Source organism: Macaca nemestrina, chromosome 2 (assembly GCF_043159975.1).
Source record: "Macaca nemestrina isolate mMacNem1 chromosome 2, mMacNem.hap1, whole genome shotgun sequence".
NCBI classification, from domain to species: domain Eukaryota; kingdom Metazoa; phylum Chordata; class Mammalia; order Primates; family Cercopithecidae; genus Macaca; species Macaca nemestrina.
Window position 1 is genome coordinate 108,794,717 of NC_092126.1, and position 13,580 is coordinate 108,808,296.

The following is a 13,580-nucleotide window of genomic DNA, read 5'->3' on the forward strand; positions in this document are numbered from 1 at the left end:
CTTCCCTTCTTGCCAGCAGATCACCTTGAGCAAATTACTTAACTTCTCTTTACTTATCTGTGCTTCAGTTTACTTATCTGTGAAAGAGGGATAGTCATATTTCCTATCTCCTGTGATTGGATGAAGATTAAGCACATCTCTGCAAAGTGCTTAGCATAGGGCCTTGGATTAAATAAGCTGTCATTAGCTAATCCGAGATTACACAGAGGACTTTTTCATGGTTTTTCATAGTTTTAGTCTGCTAGAAACTAAAAGAGGATGCAGTAGAAATGAATTAGGCCTTTTTGTTTAAAAAAGAAAGAGAAAAAGATTTATTTTTTTATTCCGTGTTATATTATAAGTTGGTTTACCCGTTTATCTCCCTATTTCTCAATGGTGGATAGTTTTAGGTTTTAGGATTTACGTTTTGATTAACAAAGCAGTGTGGTTTCTTTTGGATTCCCACAATTTATACATTAAGCCTTTTGTTTTCAGCCACTTTTAAACTTATAAATGCTTGGCTTAAATAATATGGCTTAATTGCTTGCAGAATATTGACATCTGGATGGCCCAGCAGTGCACATCTCAAAGGGGTTGCCTATTTGAATGGCCAGGGGAGGGGGCAGTCCTCAAGGCTAGAGACCATTGTGGTTTCTAATGGATTGTGTGTGTGTCCAAATAATGGGTGTCTTCTAATCTGTTGGTATTTTTTGCTGATTCTTAGTGGTTGATTTTTCTGCTGGGGACAGCAACACTTAAAGCCCATTTGTGTAATTTAGACTTTTCAGTTTTCCTTTACATTTTCAAAGTGTAGTTTGTGTATGACTTTAATCCCCCCTCTAAAAACCAAACCTTTTTCCCATTGTTTCACAGTAATATTAAACACATGAGGAAACAGCTTGATCGACTGGGCCTGTGTTTCAGCTGGGATAGGGTAAGTCAACTCTTTTTCCTGAAAGGTCATCATTTTAAGGATGGTCCTGATGGCATGGACCTCCTCTTCCTCTTTGAGTTGGGAGAAGGCAAGGGTGGGAGGCAGGAAGCAGGAGGGAAGAATTAGCACTCCTCAAAAAAGTGTCCTGAGTGGATAATTTGCTTGAAAACAAGTAATTTTCTGTGGGATTAAACTGAGAGTTAACTTCCTATTTAACTTTAGAGTTGGCCATGATTTCTGTGTGGCAGAAGCTTTGCACAAGGATTTCTCTAGTTCTAAGCAATAGTTCTAAAAGACTGTTGGAATCTATGTTTAAGTGATTAAATATCAATCCTTCTGGTCCTTGTGGTAAATAGACATTGATTGACCATTTATTTATCTTTTGTTCCAAGTTCAGAAGTGAGGCTCATAACAGCCCATAATTATTCTGTCACATATAATCTTTTGGTGTTAGACACTCTCAAACTGTACATTAAATCAGTGGAGAATTCCAGACCCACCAGGAGTTCATGGAAAACCACCCGGCTGTTTGGAACACTCATGTGTTGCAAACATATTGTGAACTGGGCCCTTCAAAGCTCTGGCCCAAGGCCCGCCCTTTAGACATTGAAGAATAGTCTGTTGGGTAGGATGGACTGTTGCTTGTCTCCTCCACGAAGGGCCCCTTCCAATGCCACAGTTCCTCTTAACATCCCATTTACTCCACAAAACAATTGGGATTTTCATTGCTGGGCCTGTCAAGTTTGTATCATTTTCTTTATGAGAAGCAGGGGAACAAATCCAAATGAGGGCTCCTCATCCCTCCCCCAACAATTTCTTAAATGATTGAAATTTGATGAGTACAGTGAAAAAGAACAAAAGTCAAACACATTTGAATAAGCCCTGAATTATTATTTCCTCACGCCAGAGTCAAGTTGTCCTGAGGTGCCAATAGGGAATCGCTCATAGAGGATGAAATACAGTCACAGGCAGAGAGAACTGAGTATTGGCCAGAGCTCTTTCAGGATGAAGAGTGTTGATTCCTTGAGGGCAAAAGTGGACTCAGTAACCCTCTAGAATGATAACTAGCCTAGTCCTGCACAGGAATATCAACCACAAGTGACTTAAAAGTTGTTAGATTGTTTTCCTAATCCTCATAGAGGATTAGAAAATACAGAAAAGTATAAAGAACATATTATGGCTAATTTAACAATTTGCAGTCTTTTATTTTGGAATTATAAATGTTTATATAATTTACAAAGTTCAAATCAATATGCATATATTTTTTGTCTTGAACATTTTTATATCTCATTAACTATTTGAAAAAGTGACTTTTTATGAATATATCATAACGTATTTAAGCTATCTCTTACTATACATTTAGATAGATTCTAATGTTTCTCTATTATAAATGCAGATTCTCAATCCTTCTTGTGCAAATCCAAAGTCCAGAAAGTTCTGAAAACTGAAAGTTTTTTCATAATTTATTTGACTGTAAAACCTGAACTGAACTGATATTTCTCACTAAAAATGAATATTCATATATTTTACTGTAAGAATAGTAAAATTACCAAGTAATATCCCAGACCTAGTTAGATAAATGCACTATTTTCTTTTAATTTCCAAAAATATCTTAATTCTGAAGCACATTTGGCTGACACCATTTCAGATAAGGGATTTTGAACCCCTATTGCAATGATGTAGATATATATCACCACTTCTACTACCATTGTCTGTTACTGAACACTTACCATGGGCCAGGTACAGAGTAGGTATGACCTTATTATCTCTTTGGATCCCTAGAAAGCTCTAAAAGTCAGATACTTTTATTGACATTATTTTATTGCTGGTCACCCAAGTGGCAAGGCTGGGCTGATCCATTGGCCAAGTAATGACTGCCGTGCTCCTCCCCCACACTTAAGGGAGAAATCTTAGTGCAGATGATCCTGGACTTACAATGGGGTTATCCTAAATTGAATAAACCCATCCTACATTGAAAATATTGTAGGCATGTAATACATCTAACCATCATAGCTTCACCTAGCCTACCTTAAATGTACTCAGGACACTTACATTAACCTCCAGTTGGGCAAAATCATCTGACAACAGTCTCTTGCAGAGTATCGGTTGTTTACCCTCTTGATTGTGTGGCTAACTGTGAGCCGTGGCTCAGGGCTGCTGCCCAGCATCTCAAGAGTATCATACTGCTTTCTACTGAATGCATATCTCTTTCACACCATTGCACCACTGTAAAGTCGAAAAATTGTTAAGGCAAGCCATCATATGTTGGGAACCATCTATATACATATTTTATTATTTCCCTTAAAATGAATTCTCAAGTCAAGAACAATTTGGTATTTATTGCCAAATTATCCTCCATAAAGGCTATACAAATTTCCTTTCTGAAGTTATACAGTTGTTCTCATGTGTATTTCCTTTATTGTTAGTGATTATGAGGTTTTTTCATGTGTTTAATGAATGTTTGAATTTGAATGGGGTTTGTATGTGAATGGTCTAATCATGTATTTTCCCATATAGGTAGGAGGTGTTTGTCCTTTTTTAAATGATTTCTGTTACAAATATTTTTCCTCGGTCTGTCATTTGCCTTGCATTTTGTTTATAGTGGAATATTATTAGCATACAGATATGTGCTTAGAAAGACCCTCTTTGAGATAGAATAAATAACATATTTTCTTCTGATCCTTTGTGATTTAAGTTTTACACGTAACTGGAATTATTTTAGTATATGAGATAAGACAAGGAATTACTACTTTTTCTAAATCACCAGTTGATTTTAAAAATTTTTTCAAACAATCCTTTCTCCTTGTTGATTTAAAAGGCAAACTTTATAGTAGACCAAGTTATTTCATCCTATTATTATACACCAAGTTCTGTTTGTGTTCATTTGATCCATTTATTATTTCATGACCAAACTAGTTTTAATTACAATTGCTTTTAATACTTGGCAACAGAAGTTTTCTCTCATTGTCTGATATTAGCAGTGCCATCTCCACTTTCTGTTGTTTTTCTGATATGTTTGTCCATTTAAAAAAAACCTTTTAGCCTTTATTTGTTGACTTCTATTGGTATACCATTTATAGATATAATTCATTTAAAAAATTAAAAGATGGGCAAATATATGGGGGAAACTTTCTTTGGGGCAATTTGGAGTCTTTGTGTTTAATAGGAAAGTGAAAAGCTATTTGTATTTATTTTCGTAACTGGTACTTATTGTCTAATTAAACTTTTTAAAACGTAGTTTAAGAGTTCTTTTTTTGAATGATGTCTTGCCTTTGGATTTTGTTTTCTTTTATTTACAGAGACTTGAAAAATATCAATTCTATTATTCGATCTGCTAAAAGATAGCTTTAAGAGTGCTTTTTAAAAATAATTTGTATCAACATAAAAAATAAAACAGTGTATTTCTCTTGACCCCCTGTATGATAAGAAAAGTAGCAGGTAGTTGACATTTCCCATTTTCGAAATCTATTTTCCAGGGATTTTTTGTTGTTGGTTTTTATGGGGGTATATCCTGAGATGTTAGTCCTGATTTACTGTTTCATTGTTTTTGTTTTTGTTTTTGTTTTTTAAACAGAGTCTCAGTCTGTCACCCAGGCTGGAGTGCAGTGATGCAATCTCAGCTCATTGTAACCTCCGCCTCCTGGGTTCAAGCGATTCTTGTGCCTCAGCCTCCCCAGTAGCAGGGATTACAGGCGCGCACCACTACACCCGGCTAATTTTTGTACTGTTGAAGAGACGGGGTTTTGCCCATGTTGTCCAGGCTGGTCTCAAATTCCTAGCCTCAAGTGATCCACTGTGCTTGGCCGATTTACTGTTACATTGCAATTTTTCTAATCATGTATCATTTCTTTTTTTTTTTTTTTTTTTTTTTTTGAGTCAGAATCTCGCTCTGTCGCCCAGGCCGGAGTGCAGTGATGCCATCTTGGCTCACTGCAAACTCCGCCTTCCAGGTTCATGCCATTCTCCTGCCCCAGCCTCCGGAGTAGCTGGGACTATAGGCGCCCGCCACCACGCCCAGCTAATGTTTTTAAAATATATTTTGAGTAGAGATGGCGTTTCACCATGTTAGCCAGGATGGTCTCAATCTCCTGACCTTGTGATCCACCCGCCTTGGCCTCCCAAAGTGCTGGGATTGCAGGCGTGAGCCACCGTGCCCGGCCATGTATCATTTCTTAACCATTACATTTGATATTCGCTTCCAGTTTTACAATCATATTCATAGCAATTATTTAAATTTTAATGCTCTTTAATTTCAGAGTTTATGAGGAGATCTTTTAAAGGACAACTGTTCATTTAAAATTTTTTCATTTATGAACATTTTTAAAACTTTGTTTTAACTCTTGGTTTGGTGTGATCTTTGCCCAGGTGTCACAGGCTACTTTCATAACTAAGAATGACTGCTGCTTTTATCTACAAACAGCAACTTACTGGGATATAGAATCCTTCATTCATGATCTTTTTTCTTTCATATCTCTATAGTAGACTTTGATCTATTGTCATTTTAAAAAATACTTACAGGCTCACAGGAAGTTGCCAGGATGGTACAGAGAGATCCTGTGTGCTCTTTACCCAGCTTTGCCCAATGATAACATTTTACATAACTGTAATAGAATATCAAACGAGGAAGCTGCCTTCGGTACAATACTGTTATTAATAAGTAGAGTGCAAGTCTTATTCAGATTTCACCAGTTTTTAGATGTAATCATTTGTGTCTATTTGTGTGTGTATAGTAGTATAGGTTCTCCTTTGTAACCTCACATGTAACCTTACAGTGAGGTTACATCACAATAAACACATTGTTAAGTTGAAAATATCATAGAGTTGAAAATACATTTAATACCCATAACCTAATGAACATAATGCTTGAGCCTACCTTAAATAGGCTCAGAACACCTATATTAGCCTACAGTTGGACAAAATCATCTAGCACAAAGCCTATTTTGTAATAATACTGAATATTGAATGTTGAATATCTTATGTAATTTATTGGTGTTCTATTCAATGTGTATCACTTCCACACTATTGTAAAGTCAAAATATAGGTCTAACCATTGTACGTCAAGGACCATCAGTAGTAGTAGTAGTAGCAGCAGCAGCAGCAGCAGTAGTAGTAGTTCTACATGATTTAATTACATGTGTAGATTTATGTAACCACCACCACCTGATCCATTGTATTTTGATGGAGAAGTCTGAGGCCGGCCAGAATTGTCTCTGTTCATATAGTAATCTTTCTATCTGTATTTTGATGCTTGTTTTTTTATTCGTTTTTTCTTTGCCCTTGCCATTTTCCATTTTTCGTCAGAGTGTATCTCAGTATCAATTCGTTTGCTTTAATTTTGCCTGGTGCTCAGTGACCACTTTGGATGCACAGTTGTAGGTCTTTCATTGTGACGGTTTCAGAGGAGCCCTTTCTCAAGAACACTGTCCATATACTCATTTCATTGTCTTCCATTGTTATCAGTATCTCTCATGATTTTGGTCTCCTTTTTCTTCTCTCCATTCTGGAAGAACTTTTCATGTTTGCTTTTTATACCACTGATTCTATTTCTGTAGAATCAATGTGGTTTTCTATGGTTTCTAGTACAAATACTAATTTTGTATTTTTAGATATATTATTATTTTTCCTTGTCTCATTCAGTTCCCATTTTTTTTCTAAATCCTCTTGGCCAGATGCTCTATTTTCCTTCTTGTTTTCCTATCTTATTTATCTTCATAGACCTTATATGTTCAGAAATTTTCCTAAATACTAGGAGATGCCCTTGAAGATTTATTTTTGTTTCCTGTAATAAATGTTTTTTACAACTTTGGTATGCTGTGTTCTTGTCTGTTTTGGAATCTTTTTGTAGGTACCTGTAGATTTTCCCTCATTTCCTGATTGAGGGGGACTAGTGTATCCATTTGGAGCTTTATCAGCCGGAGGGAGTGTAGTAGAAGCTGCCCTCTAAGGCCATTTTTCACTGAAACAAACTCAAAACGGACCTCACACTCTTCCCTGCAAGCCATGTGGGCTAAGAGAGGTTTAGAGTGTGGTTATCCGCAGAGCTGCAGAAGAGTTTGTGAATGGAAGTAGTCAGCAGCACAGCCACATCAGAGCCATGCTCTGTTAGAATTTTTACTGGGACAGGCTTTTGGTGACTTCAGGCCCTTCCAAGTTTTGTCCATTAGTGCCTCATAGCCTGTATAAAGTAGGGTGGACATTGAGGGGTTTGTGATGTTCCCCACCATATATCTTTGCTTCTATTTCTTTCTCTCCATCATGTAATTTTCATCTGTTAAGAATCTGGTATTGCCGAATAGACAATATATAGCAGTATGTAGCTTTTAAGATGAAGGCTCTTGTCTGTCTTGCTTGCTTGTTTTCGTGTAATCACAATTCCATCATCAGACCTAAAACACTTAATGATAATGCCTTAGCATCACAGAATCTTAGTTTGCAAATTTCTCTGGTTTTCTTGTGTCTTTTTTTTTTCTTTCTTTCTTTCTTTTTTTTTTTTAATATTGTGGGTTTGATTGGCTGCACTTCTCTTAGCCTGCTCTTCCCATCGTCATGTTGTTACAGTAGTTTAGGAGCAGTGCTCTCTTTCCATCCAAAACATATAGACTCTGAATCATGTCTGCCTCAGTTTATTTTAAAAGACAGCATGATTTGTATGATTACAAAGTGAAAATTATTATTACTTCAAAGCCGTTACTACCTTGACACCTTATTTACATAGAGGACTGGACCTCTGATAGGAGGCTTGAACTAATAACGAAGCCTCCAGAATAATAGAAAGACATTATTGTTTTTTATCTTAAAAGGATTTAAAGAATAGCTTAAAACAAAAAGAACTTAAGGGCAAGTGAATGCATGAAAACTCAGTGGGGAAGATTCCCTTTGCAAGAGCTTGGAGCCCTGGTTGCCTTGACAACGTGTCACAGACACCCGAAGTGTTTGACCCGCCCAGTCCTCTTTCAAGTGCTCACAGAGGTGAGACACTTTGTCTGGCAGATCTCCGGCTCTGGATGACTTGTTCTCCCTCAGAGTCAGAAATTAACCTTTTCCTAAAGGTTTGTCCTTTAGTTCGGAGGGGAAAGGCAGTACCTTTGTTTTAGCTGAAATGATGTGGCAGCTTACCTATTTTTAAGATGGTTGGTGTTGACACATAAGGGGTAGTGTAGTCCGTCACCTTGAGGCCAGGGACCACATCTCATTAATAGATGGTACACTTGCAGTTGACCTCATGAGGAGCTGTGCCCGCTTTGTGCCAGTCAAAAAACATGTGAGATGTGTTTTTTATCGCTTCAGCCAGTTCTCGCAGTATTCAGCCTTAACTAAAGAGGGATGTCTCCTGGGGCTGCCCAGCAAATGTAGCTATGCAAGGAAGTTACTTGTTTTGTCCGCAGTCCCAGCTGGTGGTCATGAGCCCAGTCAGGTCGTGCCTATCAAGGATGCATACTCTGGCTAATGGAATAGAATTTCCCGATGTAATGCTTGTTGAGTGCTTTCAGGAGACAGGATCTTCGCTCATCTTGGAGACCTCAGTTTTGATGCTGGATCTGGCTATTAACATTTGGTGGGCATGGTCTGTTGCCCCTCTCAGCTTCAGCTTCTTGCAAGGGAATGCTTCTTGTCATAAGATTGGGTTACTTTTTAAATGCCTTAGAAAATAAGGGTACAAAATCTCTCTCTTCCTGACTGAATCAGGCCTCCAGATCAGTCTTGTACATCAGCCAGGTACAACATTTGATAGAATGAGAGACCACAGTTATACAGATAAGATGGGGTTTAAGTGCATCAGGAGCAGTATTCAAAAGGTCTTGAAGATGAGGTTGTTACTCCATGAAAACAACAAGATTATTTTTACATATACTTACAGCAGTGGTTCTCAAACTTTGGCAAGCATCAGAATCACCAAGAGGGCTTGTTAAAGTGCAGATCTCTGGCCCCATCTTCAGAGTTTCTGAATGCGTAGGTCTGTGATTTTGTTTTTCTATTCAGGAAAAGGAACCTTAAGAATGATCATGCTTCCGAACGTTATTAGGTAGGAATCAAAGTACAGGCCCATCGTCAATTCTTTCTGACATAAGATAGAACATACATGAATAATAAAAACAAATTTCGGGAAAACTAGGTAATGTTTTGCAAGTACAAGACTTACTTTTAATAACTTCCTTTTACTGTGAAATACTAGACATAAATAGACACAGCATAAAACATGCATGTGTAACTTAATACATTGTAGTAATGTATAGCTGCTACCTAGATTGAGAAATAAAACATCTGCACCCAGAGGCTCAACATGTGTCCTCCTCCAGTCACAACTCTGTCTCTTCTTTCTATAGGTAGCCACTATTCTGACATTTATGATCATTACTGCCTTTTTTTCTTTTCTTTCTTTTTTTTTTTGAGGTGGAGTTTTGCTCTTCTTGCTCAGGCTAGAGTGCAATGGCGTGATCTTGGCTCATTGCAACCTCTGTCTCCTGTGTTCAAGCGATTCTTCTGCCTCAGCCTCCCAAGTAGCTGGGATTACAGGTGTGCACTGCCACACCAAGCTAATTTTGTATTTTTAGTACAGATGGGGTTTCACCATGTTGGCCAGGCTGATCTCAAACTCCTGACCTCAAGTGATCCACCCGCCTCGGCCTCCCAAAGTGCTGGGATTACAGGCATGAGCCACCACGCCTGGCTACTGCCTTGTTTTTGATGTAGTTTTACCACTACATATGCATTTGGGTTTTTTGGTTCTTTTTCTAGGTGCTTTTTAAATTATGGTAATGTTCACATAACAAAAATGTACTATCTTAACCTTTTTTTTTTTTTGAGACGGAATCTTTTGCTCTGTCACCCAGGCTGGAGTGCAGTGACTCAATCTCGGCTCACTGCAAGCTCTGCCTCCCGGGTTCACGCCATTCTCCTGCCTCAGCCTCCCGAATAGCTGGGACTACAGGTGCCTGCCACCACACCCAGATAATTTTTTTTGCATTTTTAGTAGAGACAGGGTTTCACCGTGTTAGCTAGGATGGTCTCAATCTCCTGACCTCGTGATCCACCCGTCTTGGCCTCCCAAAGTGCTAGGATTACAGGCGTGAGCCATCATGCCCAGCCTATCTTAACAATTTTTAAGTGCCAGTTCATTGCTATTAAGTACATTCACACTGTGGTGCAACCATTATCACTGTTCATCTCCAGATGAACTCCTTACCTACACATAGTTTTTAAAGTTATATCAATGGAATAACATAGTATGTGTTCTTTGGTGTCTAGCTTTAACTCAACACTTTTTCCCCTCTATTTTTTATTATAACAATATAAATTTTCAAACACTTAGAAAGATTGAAAGAATGGTACAATAAACATTCATATACCTTTCACCTAGATTCAATAATTGTTGCTGTATTCGCTTTATCTCTCTTTATTTATAAGTATTTTATATATATATATATTTTTCCCCCTGAATTATTTGAGTATGTATTGCAGACATCATGGCTCTTGACCCCAAAGTACTTCAGCATTCCTATCTGAGTAAGAACTTTTCTTACACAACCACAACACCATTTTGAAAACTAAGAAAATTAATAGTAATTCCATAACGTTATTTATAATCCAATTTATATGGGAATTTCCCACTTGCCCCAAGAATGTCTTTTATAGTTGTTTTTACTATAAATAAGTCCCCTGCGTTAGTTTTCTGCTGCTACCGTGACAAATTATCGCAAACTTAGCATCTTAAAACAACATCAGCATATTATCTGACAGTTTCTGTAGGTCAGAAGTTTGAGTGAGCTTGATAGGGTCCTCTACTAGGGTCTTACCAGGCCAGAATCAAGGTGTTGCTAGAGCTGTGGTCCTTACTGGATCCTCTGGGGAAAAATCCACTTCTGAGATCATTTAGGTTGTTGGTCGAATTCACTTCCTTGGTGACTGTAGGACAGGTCCGTTTCCATACTGGTCATCAGCCAGGGTTTGGTCTTTGCTTCTAGAGGCTGCTTGCATTTCTTCTCAAGCCTTCCACATGGCCCCCTCAGCAGTGCATTCCCTCTCATGCTTCAGATCTCTCCCATTCCAGCCAGAGGAAGATTTCTGCTTTTGCAAACCCATTTGATTACATTGGGCCACCTGGATAATTTAGGATACCCATCTTATTTTAATTACATCTACAAAATTCCTTTTGCCATTTAACTAACATATTGAGAGGTTCAAGGGATTAGGGCATGAACATCTTTGAGATGGTGATTCAGCCTACCACATCCTTCTACCTTTTTTTTTTTTTTTTTTTTTGAGATAGGGTTTTGATCGGTCGCCCAGGCTGGAGTGCAGTTTCACGATCTCGGCTAACTACAACTGCTGCTTCCTGGGCTTAAGTGATTGTCCTAAGTAGCTGGGATTACAGGCACCTGCCACCATACCCAGCTAATTTCAGTATTTTTTGTGGAGATGGGATTTTGCCATGTTTTCCAGGCTGGTCTTGAACTAGTGAGGTCAAGTGATCCACCTGCCTCGGGCTCCCAAAGTGCTGGACTTACAGGCATGAGCCACCATGCCCAGCCTCTTTTTTTTTTTTTGAGACAGAGTCTCGCTCTGTCACCCAGGCTGGAGTGCAGTGGCGCCATCTCGGCTCCCTGCAAGCTCCGCCTCCTGGGTTCATGCCATTCTCCTGCCTCAGCCTCTCAAGTAGCTGGGACTACAGGCGCCGGCCACCATGCCCTAATTTGCTAAATTTTTTTTGTATTTTTAGTAGAGATGCGGTTTCACCGTGTTAGCCAGGATGGTCTCAATCTCCTGACCTTGTGATCCGCCCGCCTCAGCCTCCCAAAGTGCTAGGATTACAGGCTTGAGCCACTGCACCCGGCCCAATTTTTGTTTTTTAATGGTTGTCATGGACTGAATGTATCCTTCTAAAATTCATATGTTGAATCTCTAATCCCCAATGTGGTGATACTAGGAAGTAGAGCCTTTGGGAGATAATTAGGTTTAGATGAGGACATGAGGATGGCATCCTTATGATGAAATTAGTACCCTTATATGAAGAGACCACATAGCCCTCCCCACAAGTCCCCATCTCTCCCTGCCATGTAAGGACACAGCAGTACAATAGACTTCCACAAGTCAAGAAGAGGGTCCTCACCAAGAACCCAATTGGCTAGCCCGTTGGTCTTGGTTTCCCAACCTTCAGAACTGTGCAAAATAAATATTTGTTGTTTAAGCCACCCAGTCTGTACTATTTTGTTATAGCAACCCAAGCTGACTAAGATAAATCGTTTGTGCCTCCACTTTTTGTTTTCTATACAATTTAAGAGACTAATACATTTTAAAAAATTATTAACCTGAAAGCTATTGTTGCAACTTTGGTTTGAAACTCCACGTTTTGTTTTCTGCATAATTTAAGAGAAGAATACATTATAAAAAACAACTATTACTTTATGTTTTTGCACACACAGTGTATAAAGATGTAATTTTGTGACATCGATAACTGAAAAGGTTAGGGATGGAGCTGTATAGAGGCAGTTCATGTACGTTACTGAAGTTGAGCTGGTATAAATTCAAATGGGAATGTTATAACTTTTGGGTGTTAAATATAATCCCCATGGTAACCACAAAGAAAATAGTTGTAGAATATACACAGAAGGAAATGAAAAGGGAATCACAACATTTTACTACCAAAAAATCAGTTAAATACAAAAGACAATAATGCAGGAAATGAGGAACAAAAAAGCTACAAGGCATATGAAAAACAAATAGCAAAATGACGGAAGTCTCTCCCTATCAGTAATTACTTTAAAAATAAATGGCTCGAACTCTTCAGTCAAAAGACAGATATTGAAAAAATGTATTAAAAAACATGATCCATCTATATGCTGTCTCCAACAGAGTCATTTTAGATCTAAAGACACAAATAAGCTGAACGTGAAAGGCTGAAAAAAAGATATTTCATGCAAATAGTAATCAAAAGAGAACAAGGGGCCGGGCGCGGTGGGTCAAGCCTGTAATCCCAGCACTTTGGGAGGCCGAGACGGGCGGATCACGAGGTCAGGAGATCGAGACCATCCTGGCTAACACGGTGAAACCCCCTCTCTACTAAAAAATACAAAAAACTAGCCGGGCGAGGTGGCAGGCGCCTGTAGTCCCAGCCACTGGGAGGCTGAGGCAGGAGAATGGCGTAAACCTGGGAGGCGGAGCTTGCAGTGAGCTGAGATCCGGCCACTGCACTCCAGCCTGGGCAACAGAGCGAGACTCTGTCTCAAAAAAAAAAAAAAAAAAAAAAAAAAAGAGAACAAGGGTGACTGTAGTGATCAGACAAAATAGACTTTAAATGAGAAAAGGTTACAAAAGACAAAGAAGAGCATTATAAATAAAAGGCTCAATACAATAAGGTCTATTATAAGTGTTTATGTACCTAATAATAGGCCATCAAAATAACTGAATCAAAAATGGACAGAATTGAAGAGAGAAATAGACAGTTCCACAGTAATAGTTGGAGACTTTCCTACCCCACTCTCAATGGATAGAACAAGCAGACAGAAAATACGTAAGGAAACAGGGGACTTGAAAAACGCAATAAACAAACTAGGTCTAACAGACACCAGAACACTCTACACGACAAGAGAGTACACATTTTTCTCAAGTGCACATGGGACATTCTCCAGGATAAACCATATATTAGGCCACAAATTAAGTCTAAATAGGT

At 38.6% G+C, this 13,580-nt stretch overlaps 1 protein-coding gene across 2 annotated transcripts in view; it reads left to right on the forward strand.

Annotated features, from left to right (window-relative positions):
- LOC105480334 (leucyl-tRNA synthetase 2, mitochondrial) overlaps positions 1 to 13,580 on the forward strand; it is a 162,386-nt gene that overhangs the window by 30,873 nt on the left and 117,933 nt on the right. For both annotated transcript variants that reach the window (XM_011739006.3, XM_011739005.3), the window contains one exon: positions 853 to 913. In XM_011739006.3, coding sequence (XP_011737308.1) covers positions 853 to 913 — 61 coding nt within the window. The remainder of the gene's footprint in view (positions 1 to 852; positions 914 to 13,580) is intronic.